Source organism: Microcebus murinus, chromosome 10, assembly GCF_040939455.1.
Source record: "Microcebus murinus isolate Inina chromosome 10, M.murinus_Inina_mat1.0, whole genome shotgun sequence".
Classification (NCBI taxonomy): domain Eukaryota; kingdom Metazoa; phylum Chordata; class Mammalia; order Primates; family Cheirogaleidae; genus Microcebus; species Microcebus murinus.
The window spans coordinates 35,017,658-35,043,568 of record NC_134113.1 but is presented as its reverse complement, the minus strand read 5'-3'; the positions used below and the strand labels follow the sequence as shown (position 1 = coordinate 35,043,568).

At 37.4% G+C, this 25,911-nt stretch overlaps 1 protein-coding gene across 2 annotated transcripts in view; it reads left to right on the top strand.

Annotated features, from left to right (window-relative positions):
* Positions 1–339: 339 nt before the first annotated feature.
* The window catches only part of TMTC2 (transmembrane O-mannosyltransferase targeting cadherins 2), a 378,826-nt gene continuing 353,254 nt past the window's right edge, over positions 340–25,911 (top strand). For both annotated transcript variants that reach the window (XM_012749530.3, XM_012749528.3), the window contains exon 1: positions 340–498. In XM_012749530.3, coding sequence (XP_012604984.1) covers positions 346–498 — 153 coding nt within the window. In that variant the 5' untranslated portion in view covers positions 340–345. The remainder of the gene's footprint in view (positions 499–25,911) is intronic.

Below are 25,911 nucleotides of genomic sequence, written 5' to 3'. Positions count from 1 at the left end.
GCCCCCATCCCGCACTCTTCCACCTCCTCCGAGTCCCGCTCCTCACCTAGGGCGCCCCGAACTGCCATGGGTTAGGGTGGGGGCCGCCACCCGCGCGAAGGACCGGCTCTGTGCATCCGCCGAGGACGCGGAGCCCGAACGCCGCTCGCCGCTTGCGGGCGCTGGGCATGGGGAGTGCGGCGTGAGCCCGCACCCGGGGAGGACGCAGGAGCTGCGGAGACGGGAGCGAGGAGGAGGAGGAGAGGAGCCGTGGATTGGAAGGACCCGAGGGAGGGAGAGGAGGGAGGGTGGGGAAGCGAGGGAAAAGTGAAGCTGGGAGGAGAAGGCGGCGGAAGGTGGGGATTGATGCTTCTGTTTTTTGTTGCCGCTGCTGCCCTCGCGCTGGGAGCTGAGCCGGAGGGAAGGCGGTGGAGAGATGATTGCAGAGTTGGTGAGCAGCGCTCTGGGGCTCGCCTTGTATCTCAACACCCTGAGTGCGGATTTCTGCTACGACGACAGGTAAGGGGGCGAGAGGAAGGGGCGACAGAGCTGCAGGGGGCACTCCGCGGGGGCTCTGGAGCTTCCTGCTTGAAGGTTCAAAGTGCGTCTAGGGGGAACTGGTTCAGCACCTGGAGGTTCAGGCTCCGCGTAAACACTGACACCTAAAGCAAACACCGGGGACGCGGGCGCCCTGGGCGGGCTGAGGGAGTTTCCGCTCCTAGTTTGCAGCAGCAGGTTCTCTTCCTTGCTTCTTGGCTGTTGGCAGCCGCTGAAGTTTCTTAGCGGAAATCCCGGCAATTTGGGAAACTGTTTAATGAACCTCTTTTTTTTTTTTTTAAGTCTTAGATATTGCTTGGTGCAACAAAAGCACATTAAGTGATTTTACGTCTGGGCTGGGAGGAAGCCGCTCCCCGCCCCTTGATAGATCTTCTCTGTACCATTTCCTTTTTATTGATGGGACACTTTTATTTCCCAAAGTTAAAGCGCACGTTTGACAGTTGCCAAAATAGTGAAAAGAGAGATCGCTCTCTGCTTCAACTTTCCCTTTTGACGTGTACGGGACTTTACTTAGAGCCAAGATAGCGCTGCTGATGGGCTCCAGCCTACCGCAGCAATCGATGGGGCAGCACTTTATAAAAGCCTCGGCTTTCATTTCTGTTTGGGAGTTTTACATTAGATGTCAGTGATTCTTTTGTGCTAATTGGGGAAGAAGACGCCCCTAGAGACCAAAGTTGTCTTCTGCACTTGGGTTAGTTTGGGTGGCTAATGAGACCTGAACTGTGTTGTCAGAGAAACTGCATCGATTTCTGGAAAATGTCACAGTTGTGTCGGTGTCTCTACCTATTTTTTCAACGTTGTTAGTGTTTAGAAACTGATGAAAAGCTCCAATAGCCATTAGGGAAAATTCCAATTTGTGCCTTTCCGGTGACTTAATCTGATTACAATTAAAACAGATGCATAATTAAAATATATTAGGGAGAACAGCACGCCTGGCTAAACTTATTAACCGTCCTGGGGTGTTTCATGCTCCATTGAAATTAAACCATCCAAAAAGTGAGCACAGATTTACTTTGACAGCTTTTCAGCAGCCTCTCTGGGCTATGGAAAGTGAATGGATCCCCAGGGTTAGGGCGAGGCAGTGAGTGAACTTAAGGAAAGTGGTTGATAGTGAAGAGAGGTGAAGGCAGAATCTTCTCCTGGTTGTAATTAGCCATATTCTGTATTCTCTAGTGTGCCCACTCACCCACTCACCACTATTCTCTAGTGTGCCCACCACTCATCCAAAAGCATGTTTATGGATGCATACCTTAAATCTGGCAATCTTGGTTCACACCCATGTAGATTACGAAATCCCCTGATAAGAGGTACACAAACATGCAGTAAAACCTTCTTAATGTGTTTTGTATAGTGCCTAGCAGAGGCTAGTTGGTAGGAAGCCACTGTTAGGCATAAACTTTTCCTCAACTTTTAAGTAGTGTGTTGATTTTAGAAATTATACTACATGATCTGAGAAACGGTCTGCGCAAAACAGCTGAGCTGGTTCTGTTTTCTCCTATTTTGTGTAATGGTGCACCTGCTGTTTCTAGCGTATTGGGTAAAAAAGCCTTTGCTTCCAAAGATGGGTGACTTTTCACTAAAAAGAGCTCGAGAGTGAGTCTGGGCAGTTACTGGCTCTGTTGGCTACACTTTGAATAGTAAGCATTTAAACCAAGAATATAGAGCTTATTAAAAAAGAAACCTACTGTAATACTGTAACTATTGTAGAACACAATGATAAATCAAGCATTACTATTGTATGCTCTTGTTAATTGCTGTTCAGTTCTTAAGAAAGTATATGTCTGAAGAAAACATTCTTAGAAAATTAAGGAAAGAACCAAAATCAGTTTGGATACATATTTTTCTGTAGGTCTAATGCTGATTCTGTGCTCTAGAGTCATCAGTCATCAGTGTTAGGACTTTAACTTGGGGAAAATGGTGTAAGCGTGATGAAATTAGTTGTGCTTTAGTGGTTGGTAGTTGTTAAAAGTTCTTCACATGCTGTAGGTCAAATGGAGTGTTAAAATTCCTAACTTCTACCTTCTGTCTACATAGATGAATTTATTTTGATGATGTGCCCATATCTGCTAATTGATAGCATGCTCAGTGTGATATACAGATAGCATATATGTTAAGCCAGCTTGTAAATGTGAATTATACTTTGCTACAATTTAAAAAGTGTATTAGTCTCTGATTTCTTAGTAGCAGCGTATGCCATCATATATACTCTTAAGAATGTGAAGTCTTAAGAGTAGCCAACTTTGTTTTTATGTATCCTAGAAATTATGAGATATGTGTTAATAGGAGCACTGAACTTATTTATAGTATACATAGCACATTAAAGTGATTCATTGCCAAGGTGCACTATAAATTATGGCTTTTCAGATATATTTTCTATCTAACTGCTGTAACTCACTGGTGTGTGAAGGGGGAAGAGAGCTGGGGGCCAAGTGGAAACTGTAGAATGATAATAATGTGTTTATTTCCACTACTCCATTTCAGACTGCAAAGATTCATGTTTAAAACGTTGCTTGAACTCCATCTGTGGATTCTGCTGCCCCCCAGGAACTTTTGTGAAGTACAGTTCTGTAAGGAGAGGCCAGTGCTGGAAGTAAAAAGAGCAGCTCTCAGGGAGATGGCTCTTATGCCTGACTTGCTTAACTAATCAGGGCTCCACATTTTTGCCTGAACAATCTGGCATTTACTTTAGGAGGGCTTTATATTGCTTTAGCTTAAATATTATTGCTGTGGTACTTCTCAAAGTTATCATTTCTTTTAAATATAGTGATCAAGTTTACTTTATAAACTATACATATATAATTACGTTCAGTGTTTGATGTAGCTTGGTTGAAATTCTAAGTGGTAACATGAAACCTTCTTATAACAAAATCAATGTCCCTGGCAAAATTTAATATTTTACAAGTGTTTCTGTGCTAAACTTAAGAATAGATGATGAAACCAACAGAAGAGAAGAATTCATAGTATCTGATGAAAAAGCCTTTATGGTTTCAGCTTCATCCCCCCTCCTTTTGCCTTCAATCTAGTCATGACTGTATTGAATCTTAAGTTGTGGTTAGAGTAACATTGAAATTAAAAGTGTGCAATCTTTGCCAAGTTTTAAGTCACATTGTATGTGACTCCTTGAAGGATTTTCTCTTATTTTGGGGAGAAATTTGGTTTAGATCAGTGGGAAAAACTTGCTGACCCCAGATTTTCTGCTTCCTTATATATTTGTTGAGCACAACATGGCATCATTTCCCTTTTATCCTCTTTAAAAATACTGTTATGAGTTTCTCATGGGGATAACAGTAGGAGAGGAGTCAGTTTACTTCAAAGCAGACGAAGGTAAATCATAACTTGTTTTGAAGCTTATTTCACCTTGCACATACCATCTAATTGATGGCATGCCCTTTATGATGTATAGACAAGTAAATAAGATAATGTAACTTGCATGTGTTTTTAATTCTTACATTTTTAATTCTTTCATTAGTTTAAAAAAAGAATAGTTGAGATTTGGGAAGCAGAAAATGTATTTGTGGCTCCTTTGAAGATTTTTTTCCTTATTGCCCATTTTGCATTTTTCAAACCCAAACCACAATCATTAATGTTATCTATAGGTCTCTTAGCTGTTCCATTGTGCAATAATTTTGTGAAACTTGGAGAAACAACTCCATAGCAGACATTTCTACTTGTAAAACTACCCAAAACTCTTAATAGCATTTCTAGTTTTTCATTTGGGTGTATATGTAAATCTCAGTTTTTACGGAAACACTAATTAAGATTTTTTTATGGCTGGGTGCAGTGGCTGGTAATCCCAGGTTGAGGCGGGAGGCCTGCTTGAGGACAGGAGTTCAAGACCAGCCTGGGCAACATAGAGCGACCCCATGTCTACAAAAAAATAAAAATAAAAAAAGTAGCTGAATGTGGTGGTACACACCTGTAGTTTTAGCTACTTGGGAGGTTGAAGTTGGGAGGATCGCTTGAACCTAGGAGTTTGAGGCGGTGGTGAGCTGTGATCTGCTACTGCATTCTAGCCTGTGTGACATAGTTAGGTCTTGTCTCATAAAAAAAATTATAATGATTTTGATTAATGCATATTAACAATTTTTTAAAAAACTTTCTTTTTTTCTAAAGATATTCAACTATTCCTTCTACTTTAATGTTACTGTTACTTGAGTTTTTGACCTGGTCTGATAGGAATCCCTTGTGAAATGATCAATCACTCTGTTAAATTTGCTCTAAAAAGTTCTCTCTAATGTATTAATACTTGCCTTGGACCAATCTGATATTGTTATCTTAAAATTCAAGTGTGTTTAACCAATGAAAGCATGTCTGGTATTTAGTAAAAGCATGTTTTAAAAAGAATTACTATAAAATTAAATAAGGGAGAAACTTGCTTTGTATCAGTGGTTGTCTTATCGGGTTATTGGAAGAAGCCAACATGCACAGAAGCATTGTTTAACTCTTTAGTTTCCTTTCCCATTTATAATACACTGGAAAAATGCAATTGAATACAATTTATAGATTATGAATTGTTTTATATGGCATTTTATTTTCTAGCTAAGTTTTGGTTGTTTAAACAACTCTATTTGGAAAAGGTTCATTTTTCTCTTTTGAATCACTTACTAGTAAAATTAAAATTAGGCAAAGTCAATATGGGCCACTTTGCCTTACTTCTGTTGAGCCTGTCACATGATGTTCATCATAGCAAATGACCCAAATACAGCCACTGAACAGACATGTACAAATGCCATGGGGAAAATTGCTTGCCAGCCATCTGTCTCTTAGTTTTCATATATGTACACTCAGAAGCGTGCATGCACACACACGTGATTATTAATTTACATTGGTGATTCTTTGGGCTGTTGTCTGTCATCCGCACTTACTAATAGTTTTTCGGTACTGATGTGACCCTATGGTAATACTAAATTTTCTGCATCTGTGATTCTGAGATAGTTACAACCTTTTGGATTCCAACATAAGTTAGGAGCACAGTTTGTCTTCCTAATGTCTTTGTTGTTGTTCAGCCCACTAAAAGCATGTGTGTAAAATGCCCATGATGGTGCAGCTGTTTTTCATAGGCTAAGGGTGCATTTTCTGTAAAACAGAATATTGTGTCCTTCATGATATTAGGAAAGGACAAAGTTTACCTTAAAGGCACTCTGAAAAATCTGTGGCTGACAAACCTTTTTTCTTATATCTTTATTGTTCTCATTCAAAGTGTTTTTAACACTGTAACATTCATCTTTTAGCCTTCTTGGTTCTCTCTTGGGAACTAAGTATTGTATCAGCTTTGGGTATTTAATGGCTTACAAAAGTGACAAGTGTGGTGGCAGCCTTGAAGGAAAGGACCAATCAATGACTTATTGAATATAAAGACCTCTTCTGTATGAATAGCTATTCTTAGGAGCTTACTTTAAAAAAAAAACATGAAGGGACATTTCATTAGGGCTGCATACCTTCTGTTTTTCATAGAATTAAAAAGGCATAATTTAAATAAGTACAGGTATAATTATACACAATGCTAGATGGCTTCTTTGTGGTTTTTTAAATTTCTGATTTACTTTTGTAGAGATGGGATCTCACAATGTTACCCAGGTTGGTCTCAAACTCCTAGCCTCAAGTGATCCTCTCACCGTGGCCTCCTATAGTGCTGGGATTATAGGCACAAGTCACAGTACCTGGCTTCTCCTTTGAAAATTTGATTTATATGCATTTTTGAGGAATAAACTACTACAATTAATAATTCGCTAATTATAAATACTGCTAGACATGGGCTTCTTATATATGTGGTGCATAATATATATATATATATAATAGCTGCTCACCTTGTTAATAAGCATCTACTAAGCATTGTCCTTTCCTACCTGTACTTTAGTAGGTAGTAAGTGTTTGAATCTGGCAGTCTGCTGATGATCTATAAAAATGCTGATAGGTTGCCCTTTGGCAGATAGAATTTCATTTGAATTTACCTTTTGGGGGGGGTTACCTTTTAATTTTTTATTCATGTTTATTTTTATTGATCCTCACATTTTAAAACTTCCGTTGGGACTCTGTTAGCTTCTTTTTCAGAACGTGCATGCTTAGCATACGTGGTTAGTGGTTTTTACCTGGCCTTATTTTTGGTCTCGTGCTCATTGATGCTTTAGTCATACCCATGGAAACTATGAAATACCTCTCCCAAATGTTTCCTTTCTGTTCGTCTAGGTCAGTTTTTCTTGGAGGTCATCAGTGGCTGAACTCTTTGGGTTGACTGGATACTCCTCAACTGGTCATAGGGATTGAAGACTTGTGCCTCAGAGATTTTTAACCATATTTTTGAGGCAGTTCATTCCAACAAGTTGCAGCGCTATCAAACTTCTATTGATCCCTCTTCCTTTCTTTTTTTTTTCTCTCTGACATTTTAGCTTTTTTATCATATTTGTCAGTTTCTGAGACACTCAAGGTCTCTAGAATAAAAGATATAAATGTTTAAGTCTTTCAGAAACTTTTGGTATTACATTTTTGGGTTTACAACTCTGACCTTTTATCTTTACAGATAAATGGGAAACAAGTAAGTACACCTATCTGCACAGGAGAATTTTGAAGAAGGCAGGAGCACTGAAATAACTGTTTTCAAGATTCTATATTGAAAGTTATTGTCATGTTTTTAGAGTAGTTTATTTAAGGACATTTCATAAGACGCAGTAATTTTAAAAAAGTAGAAATTACTGTTTTAAAGATGAGATGCAGAGAAATATTTTTATTTGCTCATGACTAGAAAATTAATATGGGAAAGAGACAAGAATTGGAGAGTCTAATTCCAGCTTTAGATTCCATTTTATTGTGGAATTAAATAGAATTATATTGATATTTACATTTTTGGAGGTTATATAAGTGCCACATTCCTTGAGGGCAGTGCTACTGTATCTGTTTTAGAAGTACCCTAGTATTTGGCAGAGATGCTGTTTGCTTATGCTAATTTGACATAGGCTTGTTTCTTGATTTCTTTGGCAGGGCATTTTGTGATACCAGAGTGAGACATGGTATGAAGTGTGGCACAGCATGTAGTTATAGTCAGGTGACTGGCTAAATTACACGATTTGTCAAATGAAACATATATTATTGCCCTTGGAATAGGCAGCTGTGTGGTAGGTGTTTTTGGCAAAGGAAAATGTTTCTGTCAGATCTCTTTGTTGATGAGTATTCTTTTTGTGGAATTTATTATAACAAATGTATGGTTATTCCTCAGGAGCAACAAGTTAAAAGAAAACCCCAGACAAGTTCACTATAGGCATATAATCATGGTTTATTTAAGTAGGAGCAGTGTTTAAAAACATTGCGCTGGGGTAAAGGAATTGATTAAGATTAGAAACTGAAAAATTCACAAGTTTTGATAATGAAAAATTTTTTCCTAATTATGATTCTAGAGATTATTGATTTCTTTAGCAGTAGAAACTTTTTTTCTGTGCTAGCCTAGGAATTCTCACTTGACATCATTTAGGAGTATTTTAACTTCAAAGGATGTGTTATTTGCTGAAGAGTGGCCACTGGGGCGCAATATGGCTCTTGACATTTTTAACAGTGTTAAATGATGGGACTAAAGTATTTCAAACAGCCACGTTTCAACATTGTTTAAAAATCCAGTGGGAAGAATGGCAGTCCATATAACCCTGCATACTTGGAATTCTTTGGGTATTAATTTGAAATGCAGTTCATAAGTTTATTTCTTACAAAATAAGATTTTTTTTAAAGAAAGATGAATAAAGCTAGCAAAATTTTTACAGCTGTGGCTTATGATTTTTTTTTTTTTTGGTTGCTAGTAAGTATTTTATAAGGGAACTGAAAGGATGCAAACCACAGCCCTGTTTTTTTTGTTTTGTTTTGTTTTTACTTTATCAGGTTATATGTCTAAGTTAAACACAAGGTTATAAGGCATATTGTTATTGAGCTTCTATTATAAATCCAAAAATATAAAACTAGTTTTTGAGAGAGAGAGGCAGATAAGTGAAAACACTTTTTGAAAAGTAAGTAAACATCTTGTTTTTGTTAATTTCCAATTTGTTCCACAATGAAAGCATGTCCACTCTGCTTTCTTTTCTGTTAGTGGTATCTCTTGAACTAAATGTGAGAGTCAATAGTTACACTCTTTAGTAAGGCTCCTCCTGAGAGAACAAAGACTTACTGGATGTCAGTGCATGTTGAAATGACATCCCTGCAAATTGTGTCCTCTGCAGGGGGTGCCTTGGGTGGTGGCTACAGAGATTACATTGACAAGCTTGGTTTCTCTGGAACATTTCTCATTGTTTTGTAAAGTGTTTTTTGGCTACTTCTGCCTTCCTATCTTTAGGCTTTTAAAAATATTATAAATACCAAGCCAGTTGCCTTGGATTGTAAAAGATGTCTTAAGGTAGAATAGTTGAGTCCAAATATTTTGTCGAGTATATTTACTTTAGAACAGGTTGCTCCCCTTCTCCTCCAGATAATTAACTATAGGACTGCTTTCCCAAAGCAATTGGAGCACATTTTGACAAAGCAAACTTCTAATGACAAATTTTCCAACTACACATTTGCAGAAGCAAAGTTCTCAGATGATGAAGAAGTTTAATCAGGCAAAAGGACATTTTTATTTGCAGAAATAGACCCTTAAGAGGGAGGTAATTATTTATAGGTGATGTGAAAAACTGGTATACCTGAATTTATTTCATAAACTTCATTTAAAACAGGGAGGTTATTATTATTATTTTATTGAAAGAAAAAAGGGTAGTGAATTGTGTCACAGAATTAATATTAAAGAAATATGGTTTTGTAGTTTAACCTACTTTTATAAGGATGTATATTGATTTAACCAAAGAAAAGAAATTTGAGATTTGAATAAAATCTATTAAGGACACCAGTGTGCAGCTTGAAATTACCAACTGTAGTTTGCCATGAATATCTAATCCTCTATTTAAAATATCCCATTTTTTTTAAATTTTTTATTTCAGCATATTACAGAGGCACAAATGTTTAGGTTACGTATATTGCCTTTGACCCACTTGAGTAAGAACTTCCAGCATGTCTATCCCCAGACGGTATGCACTGCACCCATTAGGTGTGAATTTACCCGTCTACTCTTCCCCCTCCCACCTGCCCAACGCCCGATGAATGTTACTACTATATGTGCACATAAATGTTGATTAGTTAATACTAATTTGCTGGTGAGTACATGTGGTGCTTGTTTTTCCATTCTTGGGATACTTCGCTTAGCAGAATGGGCTTGAGCTCTACCCAGGATAATACAAGAGTGCTAGATCACCATTGTTGTTTGTGGCTGAGTAGAACTCCATGGAATACATATACCTCATTTATTAATCCATTGATGTATTGATGGACACTTGGGTTGTTTTCACATCTTTGTAATTGTGAATTGTGCTGCTATAAACATTCTAGTGCAGATGTCTTTTTTATAGAATGTCTTTATTTCCTTTGGGCAGATGCCCAGTAGTGGGATTGCTGGATCAAATGGTAGTTCTACTTTTGGCTCTTTGAGGTATCTCCATATTACTGCCCACAGAGGGTGTACCAGTTTGCAGTACCATCAGCAGTGCAAGACTGTTCTATCTCTCCGCATCCACGCCAACATTTCTTGTTTTGGGACTTTTTCATAAAGGCCATTCTCACTGGATTAAGTGATATCTCATTGTGGTTTTGATTTACATTTCCCTGATGATTAGAGATGTTGAGCATTTTTCGTATGTTTGTTGGCCATTATTCTGTCTTCTTCTGAGAAGTTTCTGTTCATGTCCTTTGCCTATTTTTTGATAGGGTTGTTTGATTTTTTTCTCGCTGATTTTCCTGAGTTCCAAATAAATTCTAGTTATCAGCCCTTTATCAGATGTGTAGCTTGCAAAAACTTTGTCTGTTTTCCTTTGCAAAGTTTCTGTTCATGTCCTTTAGTGACCACTTTAAGATTGCTTCCTTTCATCTCTATATTTGAGGGGTTTTCCACATTGAAAAGAAGATGAAATTTCACTGTTTTAAAACCTCTTGTATCTCATTAGCATAATATAAAACATTTCTATGAGAGAATTTTTGGTGGCTATTCTACTTTTCACTGCACTCTTGGTATATGATGTTGAGGATGCCTGTGGCAGGCAAGGGGTTTTATAATAGAACTAATCTTCTCTTACAACTTGCCTCCCTGCATTCATATATACAACTGACTTTTTAATTGTACTTTCACAAAATATTTTTAAATGTACCTCAGATCCCTAATGTCCTAGAGCTAGATTAGAGCTCCCTCTGCCTCTTCCAAAGAGACGTTGAGATGGGCCTCTTGCTGGCTTCTTTCTGTCTGTGCACATATGCATAGTTTCTAGATCAGTGCTTCTCCAACTTCAACCTACATGGAAATCACCAGAAGTTGTTAAAATGCAGATTCTGCATTATGGCTACTCCCAGATGCAGCGAGTTCATAGACCTCATTTGGAGTAATAATGTTCTTTTTCATATAACACATTGATTGCCATGAGAGTTGTATTTAACTCACTGTAATTTTGACCCTGGAGCCACATGTAACATATATAAAATCTTGCTTGTTGATGTTCTTATTATTATAATTAATATTGACAATTTAATTCTAAAAATGTGGATTAAATGAATAGATGTCAATAAATTTCATTTTCTATTTATGTTTACCCTTAAATTACCCTCAAAGTTTTTATTCTATTTCAGTAATAAAACACTGTGGCCCCAAGAAAAAGTTTCTGTTTTTCTGTGTGGCAGTTAATGTGTTAAAATGTAACACAGATAAACTCAGTGGGTATTTGCAGACATGCCTAAATTCCTGGATTAAAAAGGGTTGAGGATAAAGTGTCTCTATTCTGGGTTTGAGTTTAGCCAGTTTATTTAATCTTGCTGTGTTTTATTTTTCTGATTTGTTCAATAATGACTTTTTTAAGTTGATCCTATGGGTTCGAAGTATTGTTTAAATTTTGAAAAGGTTGAGAGCCTATTGAAATTCTAGGAGATGATGTCTGTTGAAATATCTCTTACTGTCATGTATAACACTATCATCTTCCTTGTAACATTACTGTGGGGACAGATATTGGATTCTGATTTTGACAGATCGATAAACTGATATGCAGTTGCCTTGGTTTTATGACTTGAATAGGTCCTGATGCCTAAACTGAGTCTCTAGAGTCATTGGCTTTATTGGTTCATGCTTTTGTTGAACAATCCACTGTAAGGAAATTTGGAATGCATTGTGTGAAGACTTTATAGACTTCAGGCAGGCAGCAAAATATAAGGGTTTAGGCAGCTGAGAGTAGGACAAATAAACATTTATTAATGATATTCAGGCATTGGGTGATGCTCTTGGGTGAAGGTATCTACATAGGGTTAGAAATGCTTGGGCCTATATGATTTTTTAAAATTCACTTTCATTTCAGAATATTAGGGAGGTACAAACATTTTGATTACGTAAATTGCTTTTGTACAGTTTGAGTCAAAGTTATAAGTGTACCCATTCCCCAGATACAGTGTGTATTATACCTGTTAGTGTGAATTTACCCATTTCCTCCTCCCCCCTCCTTCCTGCTTGATTACCGATGAATGTTATTTCCATATGTGCACGCACGTGCACGTACGTGTTGATAGAGTAGTTCCAGTTTAATGATGAGTACACGTGCTGTTTGTTTCCCCATTCTTGTGATACTTTACTTCTAAGAATGGGCTCCAGCTCCATCCAGGATTATACAAGAGGTATTAGTGCACCGTTGTTTTTTATGGTTGAGTAGTACTCCGTGGTATACATATACCACATTTTATTAATCCACTCATGTATTGATGGGCACTTGGGTTGTTTCCACGTCTTTGCAGTTGTGAATTATGCTGTTATAAACATTCTAGTGCAGATGTCTTTTATATGGAATGACTTTTTTCCTTTAGGCAAATGCCCAGTAGTGAGATTGCTGGTTTTTTAACCTGGTTCAAATTTTTTAACCTGGTTCTCTTAAACCTTAGCCTGTAGGCACGTTAGGGGATTTCCAAATAGGTGAATATCCTATATATCTGAAATTTTAGATTCCTACTTAATAGAAATCTTTTTACAGATCTTGCTCTAAAATGAGTTATACTTTTTGCTCTCTTTTTAAAATGCTATGTAGTACTGTGTAGTAGAAGCAGGGTTGTAAATGAACATTGGACCAGGATAAAAGAAAAGAGTTTTAGTTTTGGAATTATCATTTTGCTAACTTAGTATCTGAGCTATTTAGCTCTCTTGAACTCAATATTTTAATTGGTCAGGAAGTGAAAATATTAAAGATAACAGCCTAATACAGAGTCAGGATCAGATTAAATAGTGTAATGAGTGTCTGTCTGGTTTTAAAAAGCTACGTGGTTATATACTTAGCTATAGCATGTTGGACCAGAGAGCAGAATGAGTCAGTTGATCACTGTATGTAGAGTACATTAGTCCCCCTTATGATTGGGGGATACATTCCAAGACCCCCAGTGGATGCATGAAGATGAGGATAGTACCAAACCCTATATATACTATGTTTTTTTCTATACATACATTCCTATGATAAAGTTTAATTTATAAATTAAGCACAGCAGAAGATTAACAATAGCTAATAATAAAATAGAACAATTATAATATACCAGCATCACTGCTCTTGCTTTTTGGGGCCATTATTAAGTAAAATAAAGGTTACTTGAACGGAAGCACTGTGATGCTTCCTCAGTCGATCTAATAACTGGGACAGCTACTATGTGACTGATGGGTGGGAGGCATCGATAGTGTGGATACCCTGGACAAAGGGATGATTCATATCCTGGGCTGGATGGGGCAGGGCAGGGTGAGATTTTATCATGCTACTCAGAACAGTGTGCAATTTAGAATTTATGAATTGTTTATTTCTGGAATTTTCCATTTAATATTTTGGGACCACAGTTGACCATAAGCAACTGAAACCGTGGATAAGGGGGGGTGCTACTGTATCTCACTCTCTTGTGCCCTGAGAACAGAGCTGTGCTCTACTTCCATGTTGTTGCTGACTTTTTCACTTGGAATCTGTAGTTGAGCTCCTGCTGTCTGAGCTTCTGTTACATGCCCTCCTCCCTCCCCCACACCCTGGTTTTGCTTGCACTTTCTACCTTCTCCTGTGGCCAGCAGTCCCCAGTCTCAACACATAAGCAATTCTTACTCTCTTCTATTTCTTTTCTGTTGCTTTTCCTGTTTTTGGTCTTTGTCCATGAAGGCTTATTTTGAATAGACATTCTGGCCAATGCGAGTACTTCATTCCTTCTGCAGACTAAAGCAGCCAATTACAGTGCATGGTGTGTTAATAGGCTTTGGTACTTTGGTTCTGCTTGGCAGAGCATATTGTTACTGGGGACTCATGGGCTCCCCTTCACTGACGACCCTTTTTCTTTTTGGAGTACGTTCATATTCAGAGCAGTTCAGGAGGCCTGGCGATTAGGAAAGTTGTATGTTAGATGAGCTGACGTTTTCCTGCATTGATGTGTTTGTGTTAATCAGTTCTGTATTGAGAACTTGTGGTAAGTATGTTTAGCACATGTACTGGATGGCAACATCCAATACCTAACCCTGGTAATGCCTTTTTGGAAACTAATTCTAAAGTATGTCTTCTGAGAGTTTCAAGCAACAGGATGGCAAAGAATAGAGATCACAAGCATTCTGGAATCAGATGCTCTAGTGATCTAATCTTAGGACCGTTAGAGTCTACTCTCTGTATCCCCAACCACAGATTAGAAAAAAAATTTTGTTTTAAAGTAACATCTGTACTGAACATGCACAGACTTTTTTTCTTGTCATTATTCCCTAAATAATACAGTATAATAACTATTTACATAACATTTACATTGTATTGAGTATTATGAGTAGTCTAAAGATGATTGAAGATATGGATATGTATAGGTTATAGGCAAACACTAGGCCATTTTATATAAGGCACTTGAGTATACTTGGATTTGAATATCTATGGGAAGGCCGGGCTTGGTGGCTCACGCCTGTAATCAATCCTAGCACTCTGGGAGGCTGAGGCGGGCGGATTGCTTGAGGTCAGGAATTCGAACCCAGCCTGAGCAAGAGCGAGACCCTGTCTCTATTATAAATAGAAAGAAAATTAATTGGCCAACTAATAAATAATAGAAAAAAAAATTAGCCAGGCATGGTGGCACATGCCTGTAGTCCCAGCTACTCGGGAGGCTGAGGCAGAAGGATTGCTTGAGCCCAGGAGTTTGAGGTTGCTGTGAGCTGGGCTGATGCCATGGCACTCACTCTAGCCTGGGCAACAAAGTGAGACTCTGTCTTAAAAAATATATACCCATGAGAGATTCTGGAACCAATTCCCCATAGATACTGAGAGAAGACTCTACTTGCTAACAGTGTAATTTTGATTGTGCTATTAAATCTCTTCTAGCCTCTGCTTTGTCTTCTATAGAATGAAGATAGTAATACCTACTCTGCTAATGCTTATAGAGTTGTTGGGGGAAATTAATGAGACAAGTTATATATATATACATATATCTGTTATATGTATATCTGTTATATATATCAAGTTATATATATATAGTAATATATATATCTGGTGTCTAGGATACTTATTAATCACTTCTTTTAAGAATTATTCACTAACTGGATTGCCGATGGTTTAAAAATCACATCTTAAAGTATTATAGAGCATTTAGGGATTTTTTCTTAAAAGCCAATATGTAGAACTTGAACTTATTTCTAATAATATTTAACTTAGTATTGCAGATAGATTTAGAGTACCGGAAAGGTTTTGGTAACCTATAATAATTAAGTAATAATTTTGGAATTTAATTTTCATCCTAAATTTTAAGCTTGGAGAAATGACGCTGAAACTTTACTGTTATACACATACACACACATCCCCATGCATGTGTGCATGTACACACATGCAAATTTTGGCAGTAAATTGTTTGGAGTGTATAGTTAATTAAAAATACATACGAAAAACATAATTAGATGTCTTGCATTTTCTTTACCATAATTGACCTTCTTTTTTTTAAATTAGCTAATATGGTATATAGCAGTATATGCAAAATGATGAATTCTTTAGCATCTTATAAGAATGATTCCACTCTATGATGTATATCTTTGCCAATGAAGTATCTTAAGTGATGAAAATACAGACTTGTTTTCAGTTATATTAGAAAAGATTATGTTGAATTAAGAGTTACCCAAATCTCAGGATACTTTTATATACCCTTTGTTTTACAGTGAGAAGCATTTAATATAAAAGCTTTTGAAACCTTTTCTGGGAAGCTTGTTCACCCTCTTAGCTTCACTCACACTCTGACTAGCACCTAAAACTTGCATTAATTTTTTTACAAGTATTTCTACATTTAAGAACATTGATTTCTCCTAATTAAAACAGATCTCTCACATGTTTATTTAACATTTTCCTAGGGATTACCTATATAAAGAAAGTATGTGTTACCTTAAAACACTGACGATTCTCACCTTCCTGCCTGCACACCCCCCCCCCCCCAAGAGGAAAAATTTTCCTCCCAAAGTGCAGGAAACTAAGTATGTTGAAGGCGACCCATTACCACATGGAATAAGGCTTTCTCTTTAAAGTCAGAGTACGGATCTGATTCCCCCAAGTCTCTTGTAGCCTAAAATAGGTCACAGTTTTATGTAAGGGGTTTGAATTCATTTGTCTAAGAAATATACTTAAAATCGGCCATTTTGGGACAATTAACAATGTATTGAGTAAAACATTGGCCATATTGCCACACATACAGTAAAAAATGAGGCCCATTAACACACCAAACCATATCAACCAGAGATACTTTATACTTCAACCACAATCACCATTCATTTCTTATGTGTTACCATATGCCCAGTTGGAATGTTTACTCTTTTCGTATTGATAACTAAGTTGTTAACAGCAAGTGGCAAGCTCCTAAAAAGAAAACTTTTGATTCACATTGGATAATAGCCTAGTTTTTCCCAGTGCACATCTGTTCTTTGGAACATTTTTAGAATATTCAGGTGAAAATTCACCATTGTCTTAATAAACAAATTCTGTTAAAGATGGGTTAAAAAAAATCAGTCATCATGTGTTTACATTATTAAAGGAAGACAAGAGGGTTTTGCAGGATGATAATCAACTCCCTGGGATTAATTGTAATAGGTACAAGAAGCCAATAATCCAAGAATTTTTTAAACTTGATTCCACAGTTGATTTTTAGAACTAAACAGAAAACTAGCAATTGGGTTTCTCCAGAGTTTGAAGTTGGATGGGAAGGTGTGGTTATCTATTTATTATGAGGGAGAAGATTAAGTATGACATCCTTATAAATGAACTTTGGTGAAATTGAGGGAAGTTGAAGAGTATTTTGCCCCTTTCTTGTTTATGATACAGTGCTTTTTTAAAAAAAAATTACATAGAGGAGGGATGATTCTTGGGAAATTTGGATGCACTTTTACTTTGTGGAGAAAAGTAGAGCCACTGTAATAGAAGATAGAGAGTTTTGATTGGTATCTTCATGAATTGGAACCAGAGCAACAAATAAACTGCTTGAGGCATATTGTTAGAATGGAAGTTCTCTGAACTCAACCATGTTTGTGGAAATAACTCTGTGGTGTTTTTTTTTTTTTTAAATCTGTGATATATTTTGATTGCATGCTGAATTTTTGGTGTGTGTTATAAAATGGTACCGTGTGTGTGTGTGCACATTTAAAAGGCTATCATCATAGTAAATGCCTGCATGTTCATCTTTGTATATTTAGAAATTGAGTACTGAGAAATAATTAATTAATTAATTGGAGGAGTTTACTTTTCAAATTGAAGTCCAAAAGAGTTAGTAAATTTAATGTTATTTGGGCAATTTAGTCATAAACCCACAAACCTTGCAGATTTAAGGTAGATCATGGATGATAATTAAAATTGAACATTATTTTTAATAAGCAAAAATAAGTTAAAAATTATTTTAACTAAGCAAAAATCTTCAGTTTAAATTTTTATTTTATATTTCTGTCATTAGTTATGAAAATTAGTTGAAGAGGAAGTTAAAATATTTCCTATAAATCATAAGACTTGATAAGTATATTATTTACTTTGAACTTTTTCTGAAGAAAAACTTAAACTGGAGCTTAGCCTGAATGTTTTTTCTTTAAGCATCTTTGGAAGTCTATATAAAAATAAAGTAATTGCTTTGTATGTAGCCTACCTAATGCATTGGAAGAAAATCTTTTGTGTATGTCTGTAAGCTATTTGTATGTTCCAAAGGTGTTTACCAGAATAGACTGAAATTGGTAAAAATAGGAGTAACACTGTAGCTATAGTTTTATTGAAAACTGGAATGGTGTCTCAAAATCTTGAGTAAGTGGAAACTAATAAATTCCTCTTTTGTAATATATTATTAGTATTTGTTCACTTAAATTATTTGTTTTTTAAAGATTTTTGTCCCAGAAATTACATCAGTTGCAGCTAATTCATTGGTACTCCTTACCAACAAATTTCCATTCTGTATCAACATTGGTATTAGAAAAAGGAGGAAATATATAGAAATTAAGAAAGCACTAAAAATGATGAGATAATTGTTAGTATACACATGTCAATCAAAAAAGTTAATATTTGGTAATGTCATTGTAGATTTTTTTTTGTATATTCCGAGCACTTTTCTCAGAGGCCAGAAATAGCTGTTGTTACTGGAAGTGATGGGTTAGGAAGGAAAAGTAAGAGTGTGTTTATCATTTTAAGTAGCTTGATTTTTGCAAATTATAGTGTAAAAATATGATAATTCTATTCAAAGTTTGGGAGAAAGATTTGAATTTGGTTTATTTTAAATTCAGGAAATCAGCTCAAATATGCATTGGCCTTTGATTTGAAACTGTTAAGTCATTCTTATCGAGAAATACGCTCTCTCTCCAGAATGCATCAGTGTGGGATGCTTTCAGCTCATGTTGTCACCGCTTGCTTTCTCAAGCATTTGTAAATGCTTAGCTCTGTTAGGAACCATGGTAGACGTGGGGGACACTGCTCCAGAAGAATATGCTGTCCATAATCTCAAAGAATTTAGGGTCTGGTGGGGAGGCAACCAAGTAAACAGATAGTTACTTCGAAATAGAGACATACTTACGATTTTAAGTGAGTACATAAGAGGAGCACTTGACCCAGACTGGGAGGGAACGATGAGGCACTTGTGAGAAGCTTATGCCTCAACTGACTTCTGAAGAACAAATACGAATTAGGATAATAAAGATGAGAGAGAGGGAGGAATATTTGGGGGAAGAAATATGCAGGAGGAGAAAGGCTTAGTGTGCAAGAGCAGGGCATAAAGCTCTCAGAAAGGAAGCAGGGAAGGAGGGAAAAGATGAATTGTCAATAGTTGGATCACTAAGGGCCTTGGGCTCCATGATAAAATTTGGAGAATTGTCTGAAGTAGGATTAAATCCAAAGCAGAGGGATCAGAAAGGTGGCTGTTACAGGATTATATTGGTTGTATAGGATGATATTGGATGATTTGTATTCCCAGTGGGCATGAAGATTAAAATAACATAGGAAGAGAGATAAAAAGGAAATTTGGGTATATTAGAAAAGGAAAAGTGAAGACAAGTTGACTTTACTTGGTAATTAGCTGAATGTGAATGTGAAGAGTCAAGGGGACGGGGACGGGGAGGGGGTGTTAAAGACTATTCTGATTTCTGTCTTGGCCAAGTAGATAAAAAAGGAAACACATAGAGTGTTTTAGGGTACAGGGAGATGGAAGGTCTTGCCTACGTTCGTTAATGAGGAGAGGTGAGATGTCAGAACAGTTTTGCTCATAACACATATGTGTGTGACTGCTTTAGAGTTTGGCATGCTGATATTGCTACTTTGAACTGTTGCTAAAATTTTGTCATTGCACCTTTATTTTTGCTAGTGTATTATTTATTTTGATAATGAAGACTCTTTGTTGTATGTGACTATCAGTATGTTTGGGCTGCTGTAACAAAAATACCATAAAGTGTCTATAAACAACAGAAATTGAATCTTGCAGTTCTGGAGGCTGGGAAGTCCAAGATCAAGGTGCTGGCAGATTCCATATCTGGTGAGAGATCACCTCCTGGTTCATGGGTGTGCATCTGTTTGCCATGTCCTCACATGGAAATAGGGGAAAGGGAATTCTTTGGGAGTCTCTTTGCGAAGGGCATGAATTGCATTCATGGGGGCTCCATCTGATAACCTCATCACCCTCCCAAAGACCCCACCTTCAAATACATTGGGTGTTAGGATTTAACATATGAATTTGGGGGGTTGGGGGACACAGACATGCTGTCTATAGCAGTAACATGAGCCCAATTCAGGTAAAGTGGAGCCTTTTGCTTTTCTGAATGAAAGAGTTCTAACAAGATCATGAGGAATTTCTTTCTTTCTTTATCTCTTGATCTGGCTGTCTTGATCTTTATGGCTGGTGGCAACCAAGGGCTTTCTCTGTAGTTCTCTAGAAATGCTCCAGGGAGGATTTAATTATCCTGACTTAGGTCATAAGCTTATCCATGAAACACAGTTGCTGGCAGAAGAATGGTGGGTATACTTTGTCTAGTCCTGGCCATGTGCCTGCGCCTGTGGTCTAGCATTTGAGTGGAAATGAGGCAAGTTTGTCTGTCTCACACCGTCTGGAATAGGTCTACCACAGGAGATGGGGCCTCTGTTAGAAGGAAGGAAAGGGTATTCTTGGAAGAAGAGAAGATCACAGATGTCCATGCAACCTATGAAGTCCACTTTTATTGTGCTTTCATTACCCAACAGTTCGAGTGGTTCTTTTGGTGCCAACTCCACCATAAATGCAGTCTTAGAAGTCATATAGCCTTCGTGATGAAGTGGTCACCCATATGAGGTAAAATATTCATATAGACATGTTTGTAGTGTCTGTGTATTTTGGATTACTCTCTAAATCAGGGGTGGTCACTTTGTGGGCCAAACCCACCCTGCAGTCCCTTTTTGAAAGCTAGCCACACCCTTTCATTTATGTATTGTCTGCATCTGCTTTCTCTCCACAGTGGCAGAGTTGAGTAGTTGCGACAGAGACCTTGGGGCTTGCAAAGCCTAAAATATTTACTATCTGGCCCTTAACCGAAAAAGTTTGCCAACCCCTGATCTAAATGGAAACACATAATTTTACAACTCTTCTGGCACACTTACTGATCCCTGAGAGCACATCTGGACACTCTCGGGGGTTCTCCAGCCATAGCTGAGAAACACAGGTCTACGATTATAATTGTTAGGAGTTAAAGCTCAAGGTCAGACTTATAGATGTAAAATTTTACGGACTTCCCTTTCCCTGAGACCACACCACGGTGAGCACTCTTCGTGCTTTTTGTGGAATTTGGCAAACATGCTGGCTGGGAGACTAGCATAGCAGTAAGTGACTAGATGGCACTATGATTGTTACAGGTTTTTTCGCAGCTAATCCTTTGACTGTGAATGTGTTGATGAGGAGTGGTTTTCATGCAACTGTAAGTCTTTGTGTGCTGGTCCCATCAGCCCGTGTCTTGCAGTCCTGGCAGTCATGTTTGGCTTGCAGGAAGCGCCTGCTGTTTCATCTCAGAGAGGCTGCCTGTAGGATGCTTGTGTTGCTGTTTGTTAACCTGGCCCCCCCTGCCTTTGTAGCCATAAGCCTGTGTTTCCAAGCAGTTGTTTCCCAGCTGTCTGCTGCTTTGTTACATTGTTTCAGGCTGTGCTTCAGTGTGCTCTCCAAGTGTTTTAACTTGACCTCCCCGTGGGTATCTGCCTTGCCTTAGCTCAGCTCTAAGCAGCTGTTTGGTATTCTTCTGGTATCCATTTTCTCATGTGGTCTGCCCACTGGTCCTGATTTTCTGTGATTGAGGTTTTGACACTTGCAAAGTGACTTTGCGTCATTGCTTGGTTGTTGACAGCCTCCTCTTGATGCTTTTTTTTGTTCTTCGGGGCTACTCAGGAAGCACCCTGGATAAAATGTCAATAATGTACTGCCGTGATAGGAGTTTTTTTGCTTCTTGGCCAGAAAAAAGGCCCTTTGTTTTTGCCTTGATCGGGATTGTCATCTTCTGCAGTCTTTGAGACTCCACATTTGTCAAATGGTTGCAGTTTGAATAGGGTTGTCCTCAGGTAGAAAAGACAGTGTCAGGACCAGGATTGCTTACTGCAGGGTTATGTCTGATTCTCACCTTTTTCAGGAATGTTAACTGAATGTGGCTAGGAATGTCAGTTTTACAAAACAGCAGCAACTGGCTTTTCCAAATTTGTGGCACAAATGCTGGTGTGCAAATTTAAAATAATACATAGATTAATCCTTATTGAGTGGAAAATGCTGCCTTGAATATAATTTTCAACAGTGAATTTGGAAAATAACTAATTTTGTATGCCTATCAAGTGAAATTGTTAAGACCTGACAAGTGAATGGAATACATTTTAGCCAACAGCTATCTATACTTAAAAACAAAACCAAACACCCTCTAATTTGATTTTCAATAAGAGCCTATTAGAAATTCTTAATTCATAAACCAGATAGTAAACAATTTCTATAAAAACAGACATTTAAGTAGAGAAGTTTTGACCTGGAGCTAGTGAATTTAATTTTTAAAAAAGTAAGCTAAGGGAGACATATTAATTCCAATGTATATTATAATTCTTGTTTAAAAGGGTATGATAACATTCTGAGTCTGGGGAAGGTTCAATCCTAATATTAAATTTTATTAGTAGATATGTAATATTCATGCATTTATATGGAATTCTGTACTTGCAACAAGCCAAAGAAGAAACAATCAATTTACAAATAACTCAGAGGCAGTAAATTGGGTGGTAATGGTGCTAGGCCTGTTGCAATTCCCTAGTTTTTTTTTTTTTTTTTTTTTTTTTTCAGCATGCAATTGGTGAATTGCTTATGTTGTTGGGAGCCAAAGATTTGGTGATATGTGAATGTGTCCAGGCAGCACTTACATTATGTAAGGCTTGGAGGTATTTTGATATCAGTAAAATGCTTTATGGGACTAATAGGAAAATGTGTACTGTTGAAATCATATCCATAAAATCAATGTTTATGTTGAAATTTCTTTCCCAACTCACATTTGAGGTTTATAGGTTTTGCTTAGTGCTTTTGTTGCTGTATGACCGATTGAGACTCAGTTACCCTCTGGCAGGGGTTCGTGTGTGAACCCAGACATCATGTTGGCTGTGCTCTAATCACAGTGATCATTTTGAGCTGTTGTCAAGAAAAATATGGCTTCCAACAAGGATGACCTGTTTTCTCCTACAAAGATTCAAGTCACATTACAGTCTCCCTTTTCGTTGCTTCTCTTTAAATCTGGCTGTCATAATTTATCCCTTTTGCTTCATCCAGAGTGATTGCTATAAACAGGCAGTGGCTTGAGAGGTTGCTTGGGGGTGGGAGGGTACTGCTTTCCCTTCTAGGCATCCCAGTACTTCCATCTGAGGTCATTTCCAGTTTACCTATTGTATACCTATGTCAGGAGCTGAATGCTTGTGATAATTATGAACATGATAAGTGAATAATGCATTAAAAGATAAATATATAAAAGTTATATATTTTAATTCTCTAGCAAATAAGACATTGAGCAAATAGGCTAATGTTTCTCATCGAAGGGAAGAGAAATTAAGTAGGGTGGATCATTGACTAATGGATGTCCTTGTGTTTATTCTCAAATCTTTCACTTTTTGGCAGTATTCTGGGGGCAGTTTAGTGACTTGCCTGAAGCTGGGTTTGCATATCTGTGGAGGACAATAATTTCTGATCACAGAGGGTTGTTATGAGCATGGAATCCAGTTTGGCTTCACATATTTATATTTCTCGTCTAATCTGTCATGTATTATGCTAGTGGAATGTCATGAAAATAGTGAATCATATGGTCTCTGGTCTCACAAAGGATCTCACAAACCTGCTAGACAGATAGCATGTAGTTTGTTTTCCTACATGAATAAATACTTTACTGAGGTATGAGAATATACTGTGGAGGCCTGAAAGAAGGATTATCTTTGGAGGAATTAGAAAAGGATTCATGGGGGAATTACTAGGTTGTTGGAATGGTGGAAACCTCAAAACTGTGACTCCAGAGTTTTGCTTGTGTCCTCAGAATTATGTGTGTGGAGAATGCTATCAAACTAGCTAAGTATGGAGAAGTTTTAGAGAATGGTAGAGCTTTATAGAAATTCAAATAGTAGTATTAAAAGGTCCATAAAATATTTAGACACAAAGAGATTATTCTGTCTTTTTAATAATTATGTGCAAAATATCATACTAAGTTCTTTACATATTTTATTACGTAGGTAATATTTTATTGTAACTCATCCTCTAACCTAGTAAGGCAGTTGTTATTATTTTTCTTTTATGACTAAGGAAACAAGCTCTGTGAGGTTAAGTGACTTGCCTAAGGTCATCAGGCCATTAAATGATGAGTCAGTTTTGCATCTAGACATGTCTGTCTCTGGAGCTCAGACTTGTGGCTCTACTCTTAAAAGCACTGGGATAGAAGAAAGCTTAGGAGATCTGTGTTTGAAATCTGTTTTTTCCTTCACTAAGCAACTGTGTGAACTTGAGCATTTATCAAGCAAGTCTTTGCTTAGTGTTACCCATCTTGTAATTGCAGGATACACAGAGATGAATCTGAGTGAATTTCACTTTTAAAACACCTTTTTTGTAACATGGATCCCTTGGGTCCTCTGGTAAAATCTATGGTCTTCTTCCTAGAATAATACCTTAAAGGCATAAAATAGCACATAGAAAACAGTATGTTGAAATATATCTATCAAAATACTAAAAGCCCAATTCATTATATAAATATATATGCACACATAAATATTAATATCTCCTTTATTAATTTAACAACAAAACCAAGTGGTAGGCCCATTAACTGCCATAGTATCACAGTAGTCATGAGCAACAATTACTTTTTGGAGAAACTTGCAACAACTGTATTGTGATAGAAAGTATCTGTGATTTCTACTGATGACAAAGTCACTGCTATGATTTGTTGCCTTCATGCGTAATTGAAGACAATGCTGAGCTTTGTTAGAGACTAGTGAATAGTAAGATGTACCTTTTTTTGTTTTTCATCCAACTTCATGAACTCCTTGAATTTTTCACAACCCAGGATGGAAACCTCTGGTAGAACAAGAAGTTTGTTAAGCTACTGTGAAGAAACAAGGCAGAGAATTAGGAGTTAGGAGTATAGAGGTACAAGATTTCTTGGGCTTTTCCTTCTGTAAACTTGAAGAGTTTGGCTGAGTCAGCAGTTTGAAGTCTAAGAAGGGTGTGGGAAGGTCAGAAGCCACCACCAACTTCTGTTAAACCCCAGAGCTTACAATTATTCAATACAGGATCAGCTAGTCTGACAAAATATTGGAATTTTGTTTGTTTTGGGTTTGGGTAAATAATGATATAATTCAGGGGTCTTACCACTGGGTAGCTTGTATAGGTCTGAAAATCTGATTGGTAGCCTGGACTTGTGATTAATAAAATGGGGAAATACATTGTTGGGGGTGGGGGAAGCTTAGGCCAAGAAACTATCTGAAAACCAGGCCTTGGGTTGAATGCAGGAGTGAATATACTTAAAGGGGTCTGTGGAGAAAGTGTTAAATAAAAACCACTGATCTCGATAATCTCTAATACCTCTTTTAACTCTGATTCTGTTACTTAAATTTCCTTAATATCTGTAGCATATTGAAATAAGTCTGGTTTTCCATGGATTCTGATGAAAGAAATGAAAAAAAAATGAAAACAGATGGAAAACCTGAAAAGTAACTCTTGATTGACGGTAAATGTGGAGAATCCTTCAGAAAGGAAATGAAATGTTGTCTCCAGCAGATGGAAGTGTGTAAATTTTCCCTCCACTTTAGAGTTAGAGTCACTGTGAGTGGTAGTTAGTGTTTTAGAATTAGAAGAATGAAAATAAAAATTGAATGATTATCATCACATGTGGGAATGAAAGGACAGGTTCACATTTTTCTTAACAAGCTCCTGCCCAGAAGAAAGCCTCCCTTCAGAGAAGTGAGTCCTGCTCCTCCTCTGGAGGCTTCTCCTGCCATTCTTTTTCCTCTGGGAGCATGCTCCATCTTTGTCTCCTTCCCTTTTTCTTTCTCCCTCCCTGTCTTTTCCTGTTGTCTCTCTCCTTCCACTGCCCATTTCCTTTCTGTGCCTGTTGTCCCTTCTCCAATCACCCCCTCCCCATGGGTTCAAGCAGAGCCATCTCTTGATGGCACTGTGAGAGCTGCTGCTTTTTTTTTTTTTTTTTTTTTTTAACATTATCTCATTCAGCTCTGGTGGACACAGGAGGGAACTCCAAATCATGCTAGCTGGTCCAGGGAGTCTGATGAACAAAGTGGTGCTTGAGCTAAGATTTGGGCAAGGCCATTGGCAGTCTCGGAGACGCTGTGAGTTGTCTGGCTTGATGGGAGG